The sequence below is a fragment of the Melospiza melodia genome, chromosome 1, assembly GCF_035770615.1.
Source record: "Melospiza melodia melodia isolate bMelMel2 chromosome 1, bMelMel2.pri, whole genome shotgun sequence".
Classification (NCBI taxonomy): Eukaryota; Metazoa; Chordata; class Aves; order Passeriformes; family Passerellidae; genus Melospiza; species Melospiza melodia.
In genome coordinates this window covers 139,293,964-139,314,540 of record NC_086194.1, presented here as the reverse complement: position 1 = coordinate 139,314,540, position 20,577 = coordinate 139,293,964, and the positions used below count along the sequence as shown (strand labels likewise).

The 20,577-nt window shown below is 34.6% G+C and overlaps 1 protein-coding gene across 1 annotated transcript; it reads left to right on the top strand.

The window, feature by feature from the left end:
• The first annotated feature begins 674 nt into the window (after nucleotides 1-674).
• On the top strand, nucleotides 675-20,577 carry PPP1R42 (protein phosphatase 1 regulatory subunit 42). Its single transcript, XM_063178054.1, has 8 exons — nucleotides 675-879; nucleotides 2,105-2,271; nucleotides 2,703-2,841; nucleotides 5,474-5,590; nucleotides 10,590-10,707; nucleotides 11,980-12,108; nucleotides 13,328-13,488; nucleotides 20,432-20,577. Exons 1-8 carry the CDS (start codon nucleotides 751-753, stop codon nucleotides 20,459-20,461), a joined length of 990 nt encoding a protein of 329 aa, XP_063034124.1. The 5' UTR covers nucleotides 675-750; the 3' UTR covers nucleotides 20,462-20,577.

Genomic DNA, 20,577 nt, shown 5'->3' with positions numbered 1-20,577 from the left:
ATTAAGTTATATCCATTAGGGTATCTTTATCCCCAGATTATTTATGCATCCCGTTCAATATTAGCTGCTGGCCTTCTTCTCTCTCCCCCATTCTGTCATTTATAAGCTCACTTATATGAGCCAGAGTTTGGAAAAAAAAGTTGGTATTGTGAGAGTCTCTATAATACGACTTAATGGGAAAAACTCACAGTTTTTGACTGTGCACAACATGCAGTTGTGTGCATGACAAAAATGCTGTGCAGATATACAAAGAGTTCTGGAGCTTAATACCACCTCTCACAGCCTGTAAAACCTGTTACAGTCTCCTGTATTTTCTAATTTATAATCAGATTGTGAGCTTCCATTAACTAGCTACAATGTATGAGAATTATGCCTCCTCTGGAGCATTGTGCTCATATTTCTTTGTGAAAAAGACAAAAAACTGGGGTATAATATTCTTAAGCGAACTGAATCAACAAATCAAATAGAAAAAATGTTTTAAATATTTATTAATACACCAAAAACTTGATAAAATATCAGCAATAAATGGGTAGGATTTTATAAGCAACATAGTATTACTGTAAATGAAAAGAGTGTTGGTGAGGTTATGTCAGATTTGAAGTACACATGAAAGCTTTGTTGAAGATCTGGGGTACAAGTAATATAACATTTTCCTTTTTGTTTTTAAGGCATTCTTTACTACTACTTAGAAGAGCACGTGGAATACAGTATTAAAAGAAGCAGTAGAGCAGCTTGACCTATTACAGAACCATGGTTCGACTAACAATGGACCTAATTGCTAAAAATGCTGGTCACAAGAACCGTAGTGAAGAGGATTTTGGACAATATGTGCAAAAATTAACTCATCTGAATTTATCAGATAAAAATATAGATTCAATTGTAAGATTTATTTTTTATTATTCCTTTTAAACTGGCTACTCTAATGTTTTGTAGTTACTGTTAAGATGAGGTGTTCATTGTTGGAGAGACAAACATTGAAAGCCAAGTTTTACAAATTTGTAAACTCACAGCATAATCTTTTCAATCTATGTGTGATTTATTCCTTAAATTTCAGAGGAAGTCTGAGAAAGGAAAGGAGAGTTCAGGAACAGGAAATAACCCGAGTGAGGTTAACAAATTAGGACTGGTGTAGTGGCTTTTGCAAATTAGCCAGGTTAAAAATATACTTCTTTTTTTTTTTAATTGCTCCCTGGGGCTTACTCATTTAAAAAATAATCCATGAGCTTTTCATTTTCAAAGACTAAACCTGCAAACCTAACCCAGTCCTCCTTCCTCTGAGTTTAATAATAGGAAACGTATACAGGTTTCAATAAGTTCTGAGTTAATTCAGATCCCCTCAAGATACTGAGTAAGTTTTGAAACTGCTGAGCCCAGAACAACTGCATTGTTGAATGTGGTGAATTTCAATTTCTGCTCTAAAAGTGTGATTTTATTTAAGAAGAAATTGTTTGTTCTGTGTGAACAGATGCTGCAAACAAACAGGTTTATTTAGCCCACTCCTATCTCCTATGCACAGCCATAGCAAGTTAATCATTGGATCAGTCCATTGGATGGGGTCTGCTTCATCAGCTGCCACAGCAAAGTTTTACAGAAACCTTCATGGGGAATGGTCTTTTAGTTGTTTCATAGGAAAATGTTCAAAGAAACTCAACATTTGAGTGTAAATTTGAGTTCAGAAACATATTAAAACAGATTGAAGTGCAAGGTTTTGTAAAAACCAATAATTCTTGCCAAGAACTGGTTTCCAGTTACATCAGTGCAGTTTACTGGAGACAACTACACAAAAAATTGTGCTTTTCTGAGATCCATGTGATGAAGCCAGGGAAGGGAATGAAGTCACACTGGATGTGGAGTATTTGCTGGTAATGTCTGTAGTCCTCAGATTCTGTAGGGCAAAATGGTAATGACAGATTTCAGTCTTTAATCTGTAGATAACTGACAATATATAATAACTCTGGTTTTCCAGGAAAAATAGTTTTAAGAAATGTTTACTAAAGGTGAAAATTTATAAATCATGCATCAGAACTTAAATATAAGAACAATCAATAGCTTCCAGAAGCAGGCAGTGACTGAATTTTAAGTAGCATGTTACTGTTTATTTCAGGGTGACCTCTCTTTCTGTAGAAATCTGAGAGTTCTGTATTTATATGATAACCAAATCAACCAAATCCAGAACTTGGACTTTGCTTCAAACATAACGCACCTTTACCTTCAGAACAATCGTATTTCCAGTATAGAAAATCTCTCACCACTGAAAAAACTTGAAAAACTGTAAGTTGAAAAGAATGTATTTATTTTACTAGTAAAAAGAATAGCTATGACACTTAAATTGTTTAAATTATGTAGCCATTAAAGTCCTTTCAGCTCTTAAATTTTGCTTTTCATATAGAAAACAATAATTGCTTATTGTTTTTTATGAGATGTTCTGTGATAAAAGGAATATCATCTTGACTTATATTTGTATTTAGATGATTTTATTTTTTCAGTCTAGTAATAATAATAGCGGTAGATAAAACTGCAAAAAACTGCTTGAATCAGTTAAGTGTATATTCTACTTGTATGCTAGGTTATTTACTGTAGCTATCATAATTTCCAAGTATTATTCAAAAATGCTTGGAAAATATTTTTCTCTATATATCGAAGCCTTGTGTTTGCTCTTACTTTCAAAGGATATTAAATCTATTTTGTGTTCTATTTTGTAGGTATTTAGGAGGCAACTATATCACTATAGTAGAGGGTTTGGATAAAGTAGGAGAACTGAGGGAGCTACATATTGAAAGTCAACATCTCCCTCCTGGTGAAAAGCTTCTGTTTGATCCAGTATCTCTTAACTCCCTGGCAGTAAGTATATTTTGAGAATTTAATGAGCCAATTATCAGGAGATCAGTATTTTTAGGAGAAATTATTAGAGTTGATAATTCTGTGTCTTCCTCCTTTGCCAACTGGTGGCATTATTTGAAATTCTACCAAGAGACTTCCACCCTAATTCTCTTATAAGGTGTCCCCGAAATTCTACTTCATCTTTTTTTCTTTATGAAGAATGAAAATGAGAATCAAGAGAGAGAGAGGAAATAAGGAAGTACGTGGATGCCCTGTACCAACAGAATGTGAATTAACTAAAAAGGAGGTTGGAATTTATCACTTAGTTTTCTTGGTCTGTTTCATTTGTAGTGAATTAGTTTGTTGATATTTCAGTGATTTGATTGGTATAGTTGTTTATTTATTGCCTTTTGTATTTCTGTAGAAAAATGGAATGGAAAAAAAAAGGCACAAACAGATTTTTCTTCCTGGATATTAAGAACAACACAATCAAAAGCATCCAGTTTTAGTTCTGCAGTTCTTCTATGTTATGTTATGTCAAGAGTTCAGGAAATCTCTTTGAAGTTGTCTTTCAACATGTTAATTGCTCATAAAACATATAGTTGAAAAGGTTAAAAAGTAGGATTTATTTGCTAATGGATGTAGTTCTGTACTATAAAAATTCCTCTTGCTGTATCTCCCATACTGTAGTCAGGGCTTGATAAGCCTCTTTTTGTGAAGATGAAAAACTCACTAAAAAGTGAGTTCTTTTGTTCACATGTATATCATAAATATTTGACCTAGCTCTATTTTTTTCCTGTTTTGAGATTATGTAATCCAAGACATGCATTGCTGTTTTTCTTTAATAGAGATGAGTCATTTCTGTGAGAGCATTGGTACTTTGTTCCTTCTATATTGGAGAAATTATCAAAGTAAAGGAAAGTTTTACAGCTGTAATCTTCCCAGGATAATAATGTATAATAATTTCTTCCATGTTTTTCAGCAGCCTGGTCTAGATTTTGTTCTTTGTGGCTTTTAAGGCCTTTTGATGTGTTGGTTTGGGGTTGTTTTTTGTTTGTTTTCTATGAAACAATTTTGCATTCTTGATGATGCAACATCTTTTGTGGAGGCTAAATGTAAAAATATTCTATTTTATCCTTTAAGTGTCAAGTGTTTGGAGCCTTTTTAAGGCATTGCTTTTTACTTCTTAATCTGTTTCTGGGTCTTTTAATGGTGTCAGAGATAAAAGAGGTAAAATCATGAGGCTGTATAGCTCTGTGTTTACCACAGGCAAATGTTTGGATGATGACAACATCATGAATCTGACTGAGAAGATTAAGTTTATGAACTGTGTTTCTGAGGATGATACTGGTAATTTCCATCTGCAATGTAGGTCTTGATCAAATTTTTGAAGGGGCTTAGTTTTCCTGTATGAACTGCTGAAACAGAGATTTTTCCAAATCATGGTAAATCTTATTTCCTGTATAATTCTAAACTCACTGGTTTAGGAGTCCTTGTCATTTTCTAGACATATAAACTTTTTCCTTTCATGTGAAACTACATTAGTATTTCCCAAGATAAACAACTGAAACACATTTAGATTTTTATCTAAAATGTAAAGATCTCTGTAACTATTGTCTGTTACAAATGGCAAAGTGCAGTATGTGTCTCAGTACTGTTCCAGAGAAGGAGTAAGGATCAGAGGTATGGATACCAAGAGGTTTGTAGGATCAGGCCTGAGAGAAAAGCAGTGTAGTCCAGCTGTTAAATGAGACCATTTGTGTAGCACATATGGGCTTCAGCTCTGCAGTTCAGATGCACTCTTGGGGCCCACAGTCTAAGAACATGGACTTGTTGCAGCAAGTCCAGAGAGGGCACAGAGAGGATCAGAGGGCTGGAGCATCTCTCTTATAAAGACAGGCTGAGAGAGTTGGGCTTGTTCAGCCCGGAGAAGAGAAGGTTCCAAGGACACCTTATATCAGCATTCCAGTACCTAGAGGGGGCTTATTAGAAAGCTGGAGAGGCACTTTTTACAAGGGAGTGTTGTGAGAGGACACAGGATGATGGCCTGAAGCTGAGCAAGGGCACGTTTAGATTCCCTATTAGAAAGGAATTCTCTGCTTGTGACTGAGGTGAGGCACTGGAACAGATTGCACAGAGACGCTGTGGATGCCCCGTCCCTGGAAGCGTTCAAGGCCAGGTTGGATGGAGCTCTGAACAACCTGGTCCAGGGGAAGGCATCCCTGCTCATGGCAGGGGGCTGGAACTAAATGATCTTTAAGGTCCCTTCCAACCCAAACCATTCTATGATTCTAAAAAATGCAGTCAGTTTCAATGTATGTTTCATACTTCAAAAGTAGAGTTTGTAGCACTTGCAGAACTTTGTAAAGAATTTGAAGGTGTTTACAGCAACCTAAAAATTCTGTATTTACTAAGAATTTCTGAAATAATTGAGAAACAATCTTACTTTGGTTTCACTTCAAAACCAAAATAAATTACATTTTAGGACAAGATGGAACACCAACATAAAACAATCTGTATGGTGTGTGGAGGTGGTGTTTGCATGTTTCTTCTTCATATGTTTGTTCATCTTTTAAGATAATTTTCTGTAATAATTTATAACTTGACTCATGCATGGCATGAAAAAAATATTTTTCTGCTTTTCTTCCTTCAGAAATCTTTGTCTGTATTGAATATCAGCAATAACAATATTGATGAATTAGAAGAACTGGCAGTTTTGGAAAATCTTTCTTATCTTAAAGCAGTCGACAATCAACTTAAACATATGAAGGTATTAAAGTAAATATTTGTTATTTTAAGTATGGGTGTTCAGGAATTAGCCACGTTCATCCTTATCACTAAATATATACATATAAACAAATTTTACTTCTGCAGTTACTAAATCTGGCTTGTCAAGCATGCTTTCTTTTCTCATATAAAAATATTACTGAGAGTAAAAATGGAGAATCATTTACCTGGGATGTAAAAATTTATAATTTTATTAATTAATACTGAAATGAATTGGATTAAATAGTAACCGAAATCACCAAGACAAAGTCTTGATTGAAATAAACTCTTTATTTTCTGGTTTGCATAATCATTTTATTTCCTTAGTAAACTTAACTTTCATTGCTTAGTAGTTATTAAAAAAACTATTCTTATTACTTCTGAGAACACAACATATTTTTAACTGATTGTTGAGAGAATCTGGCAATTCTCTTTACTAAAGAGGAGATTGCAGTATTTTGTATGCATAACCTATCAGTTATCTAGATGAATTTACTCTATTTGGACTCTTCATTTTTTTACACTATAATATTAAAAAATGTTGAATTATGCCCTTCTTTTTTACTACAGAACTAATAATGCTTTGTATTTGAAGTCCTGGCTGGCAGTTGTGATTGAATTTATATCAAAATACAATTCATGTAGACTTTTGCTGAGTAATTAAATTCACATTGAATATGTTGGTTACATCCAAATAGCAAAAAGCTTTTTTCAAATAGGCAATCTCCCCAAACCTTTCCTTTTTTAAAGGAATCAATTTCTGAATAAAACGTATTACAAAAAAAATTATATTGGCTCTTTCTTTCTTATAAATAAAATATACTTCTGTTGTGATGATTTTAAAAGAAAATTATCATAGCCAAAGAACCAATTAATTTTAAGAATGAGACAGCATTTTCAGTATCTTAGAGGAAAAACCACTTCTATCCTCTGAAACAGAATAAGGAGAGGACAAAATGACTGCATTATTCAGTAACTGTGTATATGTTATTTATTCTTTATTAAATTTCATTATTTAATCATCAGGAAAACCAGATTTACCCAAACCAGTTAGACCTGAAGATTTCTGTATAGTCACAACTGTGGAAAAATTATACAATTAGCATTTGAGTTTGCTATCCCTTACACTTGTACTAAGCTCCAGTATATTTTGAAAGTGACTGTTCTATGTGTTTCCTAAGCAATCTCCAAGTCTGGAAATATATGGAACAGGGAAAGTGTTTCTATTCATATCTTTGCAGATATGTAAAATTAATGAACATATCAAATGTGTTTAATATACATTGTAATGCAGGTGGATATTCAACTTCCCAGCTACAATTACTGAGTTTTAAGGGATTGCATTTTGGTAGTCTCTACATATCACTAATATAAATTCTTAGATAAATAAAAACCAAACTGTTCAAAAAAGCAGTAAGCCATGAAAAGTATTTTTTACAAAGTCAGTTTTAATTCTATATAAGAGTTTAGCTCACAGTGGACATCAAGCAGGAAAACAATCTAATACAGCCACTTACTGTTCAAAGAAATAGCTGAGGGAAGTTTTGAGTATATTTCAATATTTTTTGCATCCCTGAATTTCATGATTTCACAGCATACATTATTCTAAGCTGTGAAAGTTGCAAGGATTTTAGGGGTATATAGTTCTATACACTTAATTGGTTCTGCTGGCTGAACTTGTTATATGCAGCAAAGGCTCCTTCATTCCCCACACATTCCCTTCTCCTCCCTCTTGCCCCTCTGTTATCAAAACTCTGATGTGTACCTCTTTTTCATGCCAAAAGCACTATATCCCCTGTTTTCCCTTTCTTGCTTTGCCATCACTGCCATCAAGAACTTCCCCAGGAATGTCCAGCACTGATCAGAGATCGTGGCAGTGCCACATGACAGGGAAGTGTCGGAGCTCTGTACCCAGCTGTGCTTCACCTGGTGGGGAGAGAAGCTGTAGGGGAGCAGGTCTGGTGAACTGCAGGAACAACATGGAATCTTTGAGAAAGAGGAAGATACGAAGGGCATAAGAAATCATGAAATACAATCTTATGTAGACTTTTCTCACTTTTGTGTACTTAGTAGAATTATTTTCTATTTTAAAATTTCAGTTTTTTCACTTTATTATGAAAACCCATATTCCTTTGATTTCTTACCTATGCGACTTTGATTGCAGCATAGTTAAAAATTAGGACTAATAAATTCAATAAATTCAAGCATTTAAGGTCGTGGCTAATACAGGGCTTTGTTAGCATAATTAACAGACATCAAGGCATATGAACTTGTTTCACTTGACTGAAGTTTATATAATGAAGTCTGAACAGTAGACAGATGAAAATCAAGTAATTTTTCTGAATTCATGCAAAATAACTATGACTAGCTACCACATGCAAAAAGTCTCAGGTCAGTTATCAAAAATATAATTGATTTTAATAGAAGTGGCTTTTATTTGTTTTCTATTGCTCGCTACTTCATTTATTCATTGTATTGAGGTTCTGGTTTGCTTTAGTCAGGATCACAAGGTCTTCTAGACTGCAGTGTACTTGGGTTGGAATTATGGAAATTTTTTAAAGCATTGTGTCTATTAAAAAAACCTCCACACCTATTCCTTTTTACAAAAAGCCAGAATACAATTTATTTATTAAGTTCATTAGTTTTGGAAATACTATGAGTTGTGTGAGTCTTTGAATAGATAGAGAAAAATAGCTAGAAATTCATGGAAAAATCTGTATTTCCCAAGTCTTTAATTTATTCAACCTCTGCCCAGTATTGATTATGACAAGAGATATCACAAAAGATGAATTCATTCGCTTTAGAATTGAGTCAGGAACAAGAGAGAAATTATAGATTTTCTCAAATAGATTATGACAGGTAATCAAACTGGTGACAAATGGCTGTCTGTAGATGTAGCTGGGGCAGTTGGATTAGACGTTTCCAATAAAAACTGGAGCATACTGGTCAAATGGCAATTCTTAAATGGCCACTGTTAATTGGTAAGAAAGTTACTGCCAGCACTACAGCTGCCTACTCAGGCACTTGCCCTTCCCCCTCCCCACCCTCCCCGATGGAATATAATTTGCTCGTCAGTATTTTGTAGCAGACCTCAAAGTGATAGCATGACATGATCATTTATCAAACGGAGCCTGCCCACAAGAGTGTCTGGTCCCTTTAGTACAGCTTATTGAAAGGCTGGGAAGTGAAAGCACTTTATTAGAGACAGGAAGGCAATGAACAACTAGAGCGTATCGAAAGGGTAATCATATTTCAGCACAGGATTAGTGTGCTCTTAGATAAACACACACTGGAGTAAGCATGTTCAGGGTCATTTATCAAGTAAGTAACAGCTAACAAAAATCTACAGGACTCTGTATACATTCATCAAAGTTAAACTGTATACATTTTGTTTCAGTCATAGACAACTTTGTGTTGCAAAACTATTACTTGGAAAAATTCTTTCTAATGAAATCTAGAACACATTATAGACTTCAATGACAGTATCTGAATGCTTAGGTAAGGATAAATAAATATACTTGCTAAATGTTTTTTTTTTTTAGTAAGTCTAGCCTAAAATATTTTGCCCCTAAATTTAGTTTGTGATTAAGTGTTAGCACCTAAACTGTGGGGTTATCACGTTGCTATCCTGATACATACTGATTAAGCTTTGCTGAATAACATGACAAAAATTATTAACATTTCTTCATGTGGACTAGCCCTCAGAGTTTCTTTCATTGTTTTATCAGTCTTGATCCTCACAGAACCAGATTTTTGCTCTCCAGTTTTATAAAAATACATTTTTATCACTGAATAACAATAGATGATATCACCGTCACCTTAGTAGACCAAAATTATAGGGTTTGGAGGTATGAGGCAGTGCTGCCACTTTCTCTTCCACATGATTTTTCTAAACATGGATTATATAACTGATAGAATATTTCCAGGAGGATTTTCTACTAAGGGAGATGAGCCAGCAAAAGCAGAATCCTCCCTGCTTGTGTTACCCAAGCAAGTTTCTAAATTTGAAGGAGCTAAGAGACAACTACATTGCTAGAGATTTCATGGTTGGCAGCAAGCTACAAAGTTTTACACCCTCTGTGGTTTAGAATCCATCACAGCATGATCAGTAGAATTTTCCAAATTATTACAACAGCAGAACATAAATCCTCTCTCCTGTTTATACCTATTGTCTTGAATCCCTCCTTGAGCTTTTCACACATACAAGGAAAACCTGTCAAGAGTGAAAGTTCAATGGAATTTTGGAAAGAAAGTATTTCAGAAAGTAAGGTGTCTAGTAGAAAGGACCAATCTGATAAAGTCTGCATGTTTTCAACTTGGATTTATTATATTTGAAAGACAGAGTAGTTTCATCTAGGTCATACTGCCCCTGGGTAAGCAGACAGAAACAGAGATGGAGAAAGGTATATTTCACTAATTTCACTTTGTAGGCCAATACTGTAACTGACCACCCACAGTTAGGTAAGGGGGGGGGATTACTGTTTCTCCTGTAAAATACAGTTCTACATATATAAAAAGAGAGAGGCAGTCCACTGTGGATTGCATGATTTTTAGCTTTTTTTCCTTTTCGTCTGTACTTTATCTGTATAAGGTATTTATTCTTCCACACAATGATACTCTTAAGGGCTCTTTTAGACTTTGGGGATGCACTAACAGACACTGTGTATAATACGAATTTTTTCATTGCTAGTTCCTAGGCTTTGGGTGCTTATCAGTGAGATTGAAGTGGTAATTTTCCATAGCTGGCATTACTGTATCCCTAAAAATGCAGCATCTTCCAACATCACTGTTTCTTCTGTGCAATTTTGATACATTCAGAGGATGCTGTGGACCACTCTGTTTGAAAATGCACATTCTTAATGTACATAATACATGTGAATAGTCTCACTGAAGTTATTTTTGTGTGCAGGATTTGGGCCTGGCTGAACAAATCACATTACTGTTGAATTTTACTCTGGAGGGGGAAACATAATCACAATGTTCTGTTGTTGTTCCGATTGCAGGATTTGGAGGGTGTATTAAAAAAATGGACAAAGCTACGCAGAATAGATCTTACAGGAAACCCCATCTGCCAAAAACCAAAGTACAAGGATAGGATTATAGTACAGTCACTGACTTTAGGTAAAAAATTCAATCAGTAGCCCACCCATAACCCCCAGTCTTTTAGGAAACAACTGAAAAATTAATTGTTCTTGAGTAGCACTCTGTATGTAAACACAGTTACTGCTATAGATATTTATGTCAAATCATGAACTTTTAATTTATGTAGAAAGCTAAAATGGCTTATGTAATCAGCTTCACAAGCCATCTTGCTTATCTTTTGGTATTAGTCATAGTAATAATTTGTTTTATAATAGATGATTGGTGAGATTGTTACAAGACAGTTTTTTGTGTTAATATTCCAGATGTGAAACTGATTTTCAAAGATCAGTTTTATCTATTCCCCTATCATTTTGTAGTAGTTGCTAAAGTGTTTTTGTTGTACAGTGCCAGTTATGCAGATCCCACATTACTGTGTTTGAATTTGTCATATAACATTAATCCTTAAACTTATAAGCAGTTCACACTTATGTTGTGAGTCTATTTGTTAATCTTAACACTTATGGTGCAGTTTTTATTATTATTTTGCATAAAATCTTAGCATGAAAGGAAGAAGCTGATTCTTCTGTATGTAAATATTTATACTGTAGAAATAAGTTTAAAAAAATCTGCTTCTTTTTCCTTTTTTTGGATAAAGATGGTGATTGTTTTTAAAGTTATAATGACAGAACTGGTTTTTCTCATAGCACAAAATATTGGCCATTTAGAAAAAGAAAAAACCTTTCTGCACAATGAAAATAACAGTGCCTTAGGACAGCTCTAATGCAACCTAAATTTGTGGGCACATGAGGTATTTCATTTGGGCTGACTCAAACATGCAGATGCAACCAATGAATCATAGAGCATAAGGTTTATGGCACCTAAGTGAGTAAAGTTAATCTCAGAGAGGCAAATCTGTGGGACTGTCTCCATGACCAGTAGAATTCCTTGATTGCTAAGATGTGCAGTTTCCCTCTCCACCTGGATTTCTGCATCTATCTATACCCTGTGGAAGAGCATAACTTTTCTGCAGAATGTTATAGAAAGTCTTGCATGTTAACCAAATGTGAAATATGTATATTTCCCTTGAAATTTATAAAACTGTAGATTTTTTTTTTTTTGTAATTAAGACATGTTAACTCTCTTGCAGCTTGAATATGGATATCAGTCTTTATTGGGTATTTTTTCTTTACCAAAATGCTAGAAAAAGGAAAAGGACTTGAAGAGAATTAATATAGAACTAACACACATTACCTACAACTTTGTATGATCCTGTAGTTCACTTTGTATCACAGAAAATGTTCTCTTTTGCAGAATCCCTGGATGGGAAAGAAATTCAAGAAATGGAAAGACGTTTCTTAATGAATTGGAAAGCCTCCAGAGCTGCCAGGCAAAAAAGCAATGAAAGAAAGACTGATGAACAGGCAGCCAAAGTAGAATCTTGTAAGCAAACAAATCAATTACTTCATGCTTATTTAAAACTTACAGAAATCATAAAATTACTGCTAAAAATAAATATACTAAGAATTGTTTATAAGACACTTGTACCAGTGATGAGTCCAAAAGACTTGAGTAGAAATGGAGCTTTTTAAATATGAAATTTAATTGTAGCACTAGTTCATATGTCGTTTTTGTTTCCTCACATCCCAATCGCCCAGAATTATGGAAAGGTAGCTAGTGTATTTTGATTGTGTAAATATTCACATTTACATCCATGTTTTAAAAATGTTGGGCATTCTAGAATAAATATGCATAAAATATATCAGACTTTTAAAATCTATTTGCTTATACTTATTTGATTTCTGTATATTGTCAGTCCTTTAAAGGCCTTTGCAAGATACATGTCTAGCAGAAGTCCAAGTTTTTAACTTGGAAAAAAAAATGTCTGGGAGGTAAAAAAGCCTTAAACCCTTTTTGAGGTTCAAAGGCAACCTGTTCTTCAAGGGGGAAAAGAAATTAGTTTTGAAACTCAAGCAAAACCTGAAATAAACTTTGATGTTTTTTAAAAAATGGTGGGAAGGTGGTGGTTGTTACAGAGTTGGCTGCAGATTAAAACATAAACGACAACAGCATGTCTTGCTATCTTGCAGGACTTGGATACAAACATTAAACTTGAAATTATTAAAAATTGCTTGAATTACCACATTTATAAAATAAAATTGGGAGCATTTACACTGTTGCTTTCAGAAAATAAATTAATATGTTATTTTTGAAGACATGAAGGCTGATGCTCTGCATGCCAGCACCAGCCCTAAAATAGTTGGAGTCTGCTCATTGTTTGGAAGCCATATGTAAAAGGCAATGATTCTGAAATGGTCTTCTGAATAACTACTGATATAAGGAGGTGCTATTGAATAATAAATGGTCTTCTGAATAACTACTGATATAAGGAGGTGCTAACTGAATTTACTCCCTTTCAAATAACTCTACCTGAATGGGAATACCTGTTTTAATATTCACCTTCATCAGTGTTTGCAGCACTTTCTATAACTCCATTCAAAGTTTTCCGTTCTCAGTTATCAAATCTGAGGTATTGTACCTTAAGGTTCATTACATTGTTTTCTATAATGAGAAATATTGGAACCTGTGATCAATCACACTGAATATATATGGTTTCTCTTGGGATCTTGAATTAATCCTTTTTTTTGTTTGTTTTCTGCAGCTGACTTTGAAGTACCTTATTTCACAATTCCTCTTCACCCCAGTCGCCCTGTGAAAGAAAAAAAAGAAAAACCAGATTTTTTAGATTTGGCTCACAAGCAGAAAGGTGAAAGAAAACCTCTGCCAAGAATCCGTGAAAGAAGAAGTCAGATGAAAACTCAGGTGTGTTTCTCAAACAACTTCCTTTTAGTTATATTGGTTATTACTTGTCTGAAATAATTTTTTTAACCATGTTATATTTATTGTCTTTATTTCTTTGAAAGACAGGATAATAGCTTTCAGTTTCTGGTTACAAATCAATGGACTAGCTAATAGCAGTAACTTTAAGGTTGCTAGTTTCTGTCATATGCCTTTAATTGTAATCATTTTCCACAAGGGTAAAATAATGTTGAAGTTAACTCTCAGAAGTAAGTTGACATGTGAGAACCATTGGTGAAGGGTGATGCTGTGGACAGAATTATCTGGAGAAGGAGAAACAATCAATTTTCATCATTACAGCTTACTTCTAACAGCCATGCTCCAGTTTCACCTGTGGCAATAGTATAGTCAAATATTTGGGACCTAATATCACTCCTTCCAGATTTTCAATGCTATTTTTAACCTAACAGTTTTATTACTTGTCAGCTGAACTAGCCAACAAAAAACCCACATCATTTATACAATGCTGTCAATAAAATAAATAAATGCATGCAACTGACATAGGCATTTTTCGTAATTAAATTAGTAAATGTAGTATTCTATTTTACATTCAAGTTAGAATTTATTAGTATGTTTGACAATTTAACCGAGCAATATTTAATGCTATTTTATTTTTGACACCTTACCACTTTCCATTCTATGAGTTTTGTTTATTCTGATTATTTGTTCTGATTAAAAATAGCTGCCTTTCTGTTGAGAAGGGAAGAAGAATTGCAAATCACAAAGCTCCTCTCTTTCAAATAATAATTTTTGTTCATCACAGGCAATGGATATATTCTGGATGTATTTCTGGAGAAATTGAATTTGTCAAATACATACCCATTATTGAACTTTTTTTCTTTCTCAGAAAGCACAAAGCAGTGGAGCAGTTAAAAAAAAAGAACTGCAGGAACAATGTATTCATTACTATAAAAAGTAATATTTTTAGTACTATTATAGTTGTACACTGTTATTTTCCAGTGAATTGTACAGGCTTCTGAAATTTGGAGTGATACAGACTAATACACATGCCGTATAAATGTTGGGATTTTTAAAATTCTATTGTATGATGGGTTTGTCCACATGCTCAGTGTTCTGTCAGCTTGCATGCCATCTCTATTAGCATCATGTCTTTTGGGCCAAGCTGAGTAAAACTGTGCTTTGCATTTACCATTCCCCTTAGTCCTAAAAAAGAATGGAACATGTATGCACAATGTCTTTTCTCCTGTAAGACTTTCTGCTATTCCCTTTGAGGCAAAGCATTCTGATTCTGCTTTACAATGGTAACAAGCTGAGCTTTGCTTGGCAAATATTTTCCCAGTATTAAAAATCTGGAATACAATCACGGCTCTGTTGAAATCCCTTTTGACCCTAGAAAGGCAAAGAGAGCACCTTCCATACTTGATTGAAATAAAATGTCTATATTTTAATTAATTTACATTTGTAAATTAAACAATTTAATTGATTTTTTTAACTGTTAATATAGAAGATTTTAGCCTGATTTCACAGAAAGGTTAGAAGAAACTGTAGTCACATTACATGCATTTAATATTTTCTAAAAACTTCTAAATGGGACTTTTATCTTAGATGCTGAAGGTTACTGTACCTTACAATTTCACATCTAATCACTGATCCTGAGATGTATTCTAATCTTGTTAGTAGAGGAATTTCATAGAAGCCAAAGTTTTAAAGTTTTGTGAATTCTTTAGAACATATATTAGGAAAAACCTGAAAACCTCAAAAAATAGAAATATTCGTTCTCAGAGCTTATGCAGATATGAAAAAATGACAAATCATAGTATTCCCTTGCCAGATCCACTAATAAGGGATATACGTGAATGTGCTCACAAGTAAAGGAAGGAATTTTTTTCAAACTGAACAAATACCTGTATTGTTTAATTGAAATTCAGTATCAGACCAAAGAAATTAGTGGGTCTTAATCCTGTGTTAGTCAAATAAATTATTCCAACAGATGTTTCCTCTTTCCCTATACATACTAGGTGATGTTTGACCTTGGCAACTGAAAAATAGGCATTAAATACCTTTCTAACATACATCTAAGATCCACTGAGGATTGCATGTAGCTTGAACAATGAAAAAAGCCACTTATTACTAGATTACTAAAATATGTCATTAATCTTTCCTTTTTGATGATATGAAAGCAATAGCAATTTTATATTGAATTTTAAGTTAGTTTTGAGCATTCAGAGAAAATTATGGATATTGGCAGGAAGTAATTAAAAGAAACCAAATCACTTAACTATTTTGAAGATACCTAATACCTTCCAATGGGATACACCATTATTAATGTTCCCTGAGTAGAGAAGTTGTTGAAATTTTGATGTTGTAAACTTAATCTGTAACCAGCAGTTTCTGCCCAGATTGCCTTACTCATGGAATTAAATACTGTGGTAGGTATTTGTAGCAATTCAGAATGTGGTGGGAAAGTCACCTTTTGTCCCTCCATTGTATGTTATGGGATTAGCAATGTGGAAATATCCTTAAATTACACAGTCAGCATGTAATAAATACACTGGATTGTGCCAACTAATCATAAGCTACTCTACTGCCACCATGCACATTATGAATATTTCAAGTTCTAGTCTAAAAGGAAGGAACTTGCAGTGAACAGTGTCAGTTCTCCCTCTTCTTAGGCAGATGCTTGTATGAACATTGCATTTAATTAATTAAATATTTATCAATGCCCTGAGTTGCAGTGATGTGTGTGGTCTGAAATCTACACAGGATAGTGTATATTTGATAACAGGTAGGAATGTGCATGTTCTGCATGTATACTGGGTTTTTGTTTTTATTAATTTAGCTAGCATCATAATAAATAGAATCATTACAGCCTATTATATGACAGGTTTTTGGGGCGAAATGATACTGGGACTGATAATGGTAATGATGTACACCCAAAACATAAGCTTTGCAATCATACACTTTGCATTACAGAATGGAGCTCTCTTATTTGAGAGAGAGGTGGGGAAATATGTTACCTCTGGGTGACCTAATTCTTGTTTTCTTACTGAATATCAATTTCAACAAACATCTGAAAATTCAAAAATAAAAAAAATATCCTCAGTCTTAGCTGCAGGAGAAGGAGAAATACAGATTTAAGATATAAACCAGGGCAGTTTTAGCTGTGCACCCTCGAGTTGGTTTTAGCAGCAAAGAGCTTGCAAGCACTCCAAATGTATTCAGAATTAGGTGCATTAAATACTTTGAGATAGCAGCTGGAGCACTTTGCCAGCGCTGAGAGCATGCTTAGAACAGACAGGGAGTGCCTTTTCTCTCTGCCCTCTCACTGCCTTTCCTTAGTGATGGTGTTGAAGGAAAAATGTAAACATTTCTTAGTGAGGTCTACAAAGCACCAATCAGCATTTAGTGCTGAGGGCTGTGGAAGAGAAATGTAAGGAATTTACTTGCTGTTGAATTATTCAGCCATGACATAGGATATGAAAGGAGTCACCATAATGCTAGATAAAGTGTAAGGATAAAGAGATAAAGTGAAGTTCTGAAATTAAATAGGATTGCTGAAGCAGAGCCATTTGAATGAAGGTCAGGTATTAGAAGTTTCTGGTTACTGTGGCCCGTGTAAAGTCTCAGCAGGCAATTCAGCCAGTTTTAGTGGTTGGTTCCCCCCCCTTTTTTTTTTTTTTTTTTTTTTTGTGGAGAATATGCACTACCTGTTAAAGTGAGTTTAAATACTTTTGAAGAGACATAATTAATATTAGGGTAATCTGCAGCCTAGTGGTATTTTTGGTATCCATATTTACAGCCGTGCTGAATATGGTGCTGGATGATTCTCCCCATGATCGTTCATACTCTGCTCAGAAGCAAAAATATAACTGTCTTCACAAACATACAAGACACAAACAATGGCATTCTGTCTAAACTTCTTTCAGTAGTGATAATTTTTAAAAACCAAGAAAAAGTAGGTCTACTATATGCTAAAACTGTAGTACTTTGCAGTGCCATGTCATCCAGTGTCCTAAAGGCAGTGACAAAGGGCATCCCTTTTTCCTGTCCCCACTCCAGTTCCCTGTGCTGTGCCTGTGCCCAAGGCTGAGGAGGAGTAAGGATCTAAGCTGTGCTGGCAGAACACGTGCACAGACCCCCTGTGCCCTTGAGAAGAGTACATTCTTTCAAAGCAGACAGAGAGCATGTTAGCTGGTGAGCAGATTGCCAGCTAGACTGTGATACTCCTACATGTCTGGCTGGCCAGACAGAGCACAGGCACGTTCTTGCTGGGCAATCTGGCAGCAGCACATTTGCTTGCAATAGTCTGCTCCCTGTGCCAGGAGATAGGGGCTGTTCCTGGACGTTTAGAAGACCAAATGGCACATGTGACTTGTCAGCAACTTACCAGGGCACATCTGGGGCTGCAGGCTGTCAGATGCTCTCAAGAACATTGAAACCCAGACTGTCTGAAGCCTTCTGCATAAAATACATGAATATTTAGAATGCTTTAGGTCAGAAGATCATTGAATCCAACCATAAGTCAGTAACATTTTAAACAGAATGCAGAATGAGAGGGGACTACTTACTGATGTTAGTGTGAGTTGTGTCTTGTAACTGGGTCCATCAAGACTGTATCAGGAATTAAATACTATTTTAGGATGATAAACAAAAAGCAAACTCAGATCTTTGCCTATCTATTTTTCAGGTCTACACGCTCACCCTAATAGTTTCTAGATAAATGAAACATTCAGTATGCAGTATTTATTTTTTCCCCATCCTTAAATCTTTGTTGTCAGTACTTTTAGAGTACTGTTGAGAAAAAACCTCAAAACTTCATAACATTTTTGGTCTGCTGTATTAGCGTTGCACATTTTTTATTGTGTAACTGACAAAATTATAAATATCCTTTTAATAACAAAAATGTGAATCTAATTAGAAAATTGTTAAAGAAGTAATGCTGTGGTTTTAGGTTTTTAAAATACATAACTACATGGGAGTTGGAAAAAGTAATTTGAGGTTTAAATAAAGACTGCTGCTTGAATAGGAATATATAAATAAATTCTGTCATTTCAGTATAATTCTGTTGAAGTCAGTTCCAATAATCTAATTTACTGCAATAATATAAACACTCTTTCAATATTTGCCTTCCTGTACCCTGTCTCACATTATGTAGGCACACTCCCCTCTCTGAAAAGTTGAAAGCAGCTGCTTTAACAAAGTTGAGGTGAAAACACAGTCACTGTGCCCTCATCTAGCAAGATTAGCTGCTACATTTTGGAGGACAGCACTGCAACCACTAATTCCTTCGTAGCAGCTATACCTCCTCAAATTCACTTCCAACCCCTTGGGATGTATCCCATCCAGTTGCAAAGACTTGGATATGTCAGATTTGCCTTAGTGGTTCCTAAATCGGTCATCACCTACTGTTGGTAGAATTTCTCCCCACCAGAAAGTAGGACCTAAGAGGTGTGAGACCAGGCCAGTAAAGATTCCGGTGCTTTTAGAGCTTCCACAGTACTGTTAGTGTGTCACTATGTTAGAAGTACCAAAAGGAAAAAAAATAGACATCATTGCCCAAATACCTTCCTTTGATAATGCTGTTACCATAATCAGAATATATGTAAACACACAGTGTTTGAGTTACTGATCTAAAGCTCATATTTGAACTTTCAACCCATAGCCAATGAAAAAATCCTATTTTTTTCTAATGCTGTATTATTTGTTTCTATATGCAGGTATAAAGCAGTACACAGCACTGCCTGTGATACAGCTTTAAAAGCCATACAGTTCAAAAGTCCTGAGATAGACAGGAGGAAAAATAGCCAGAAATCTGTCAGTGTTCAAGATGTGCCCATTGATTTTTCAGGATGAGGACTCAGACATGATCTATTAATATGGGATAGTTATGTGATTGTATTCAGAGTGTAACTGGTAAAAGTTAAGTGCAACTGAAAGGCTATCTTCCCTGTTTTTATTATTTTTTATCTCAGTGGGGTGTGCAAAGTAGCTATCCTGACTAACAGAGCTCTGAGGCAAAATGATTAATTATGTGAACCTGATTATTTATAGTCACAAAATTATAAATGCTATATATTGTAACTGGAAACAATACTTTTTACTTTGCTAGGGAAAAAAACCCAGTGTTTTTATTTTAAGTCACTTGGCCTTGAAGAATTCTAGGAATTCACTGCTAAAAGAGTTGTATTTAAGCCTTACCTCTTCAATCAAACTACACTGTAACCAGACACTACAGAAATGACTGACTACATCTTTCTGTTCTCTTAATTCTGAGCAGAATTAATTGCTGCATCAAAACCAAGATAAATTCAAGCCAGCTGTGAAATGATCCATGTAATAGACTAATACTTTAAATCAAAAAGAGTTTTTAATCAATAAGCTCTTCCTTTCTTGGAGAGTTAATATGTTAGACTGCCATAGTAACCACTGATTACACGTCCAGTAAAGTTGGGTATAATCAGTTACACTTAGTTTGTAGGAAAATATTTGGGAATAAAAGACTGACTCTTATCTGATTTCATTTATATGAGAAATTGTTTTGATTATTAATAAGATTTTTTTCTTATAGGACTTGAAAATTAAAGTATTTGATACACATTTATGTAGGAAAAAATGTTAAATACCATTTCTGTCCATGGAAAAAGTAATTTTTGTAATAAAGGGATGTACAATACCCTAAATAGACAGATTCTGTCAATTCAGAATATTCTGGTTTCAGATTTGTCATTGGGAAGAAAAACAAAAGGGCTTTCACTGCAGCAGCCAGTAATCTTGCAAGAGTTAAAGATATTTTTTTCTAATCAGCAGCATTTGATAACATTGCTTATCATTGTTATAGAAATGTGGAGTGCTCCCAGGAAGTGTAAATGACAACAGGAGCAATAGGTGCTTTTGTGGGGCTGTGACATGAAGATCTCACCTGTCTCCTCTGATCTCTCTGATGTAGGTTGAGGAGGAATCTGAAGCAACAACATAATTGTTTGAATTTTAAAAGCCAGAAGTTACAGGACGTGAAGATTTGGTCATTATTGATTTTCCTTTTCCTTTTTTTCCCTCAAAGCTTACAAAGAAAGATATTGGTGTCCCTTTGGA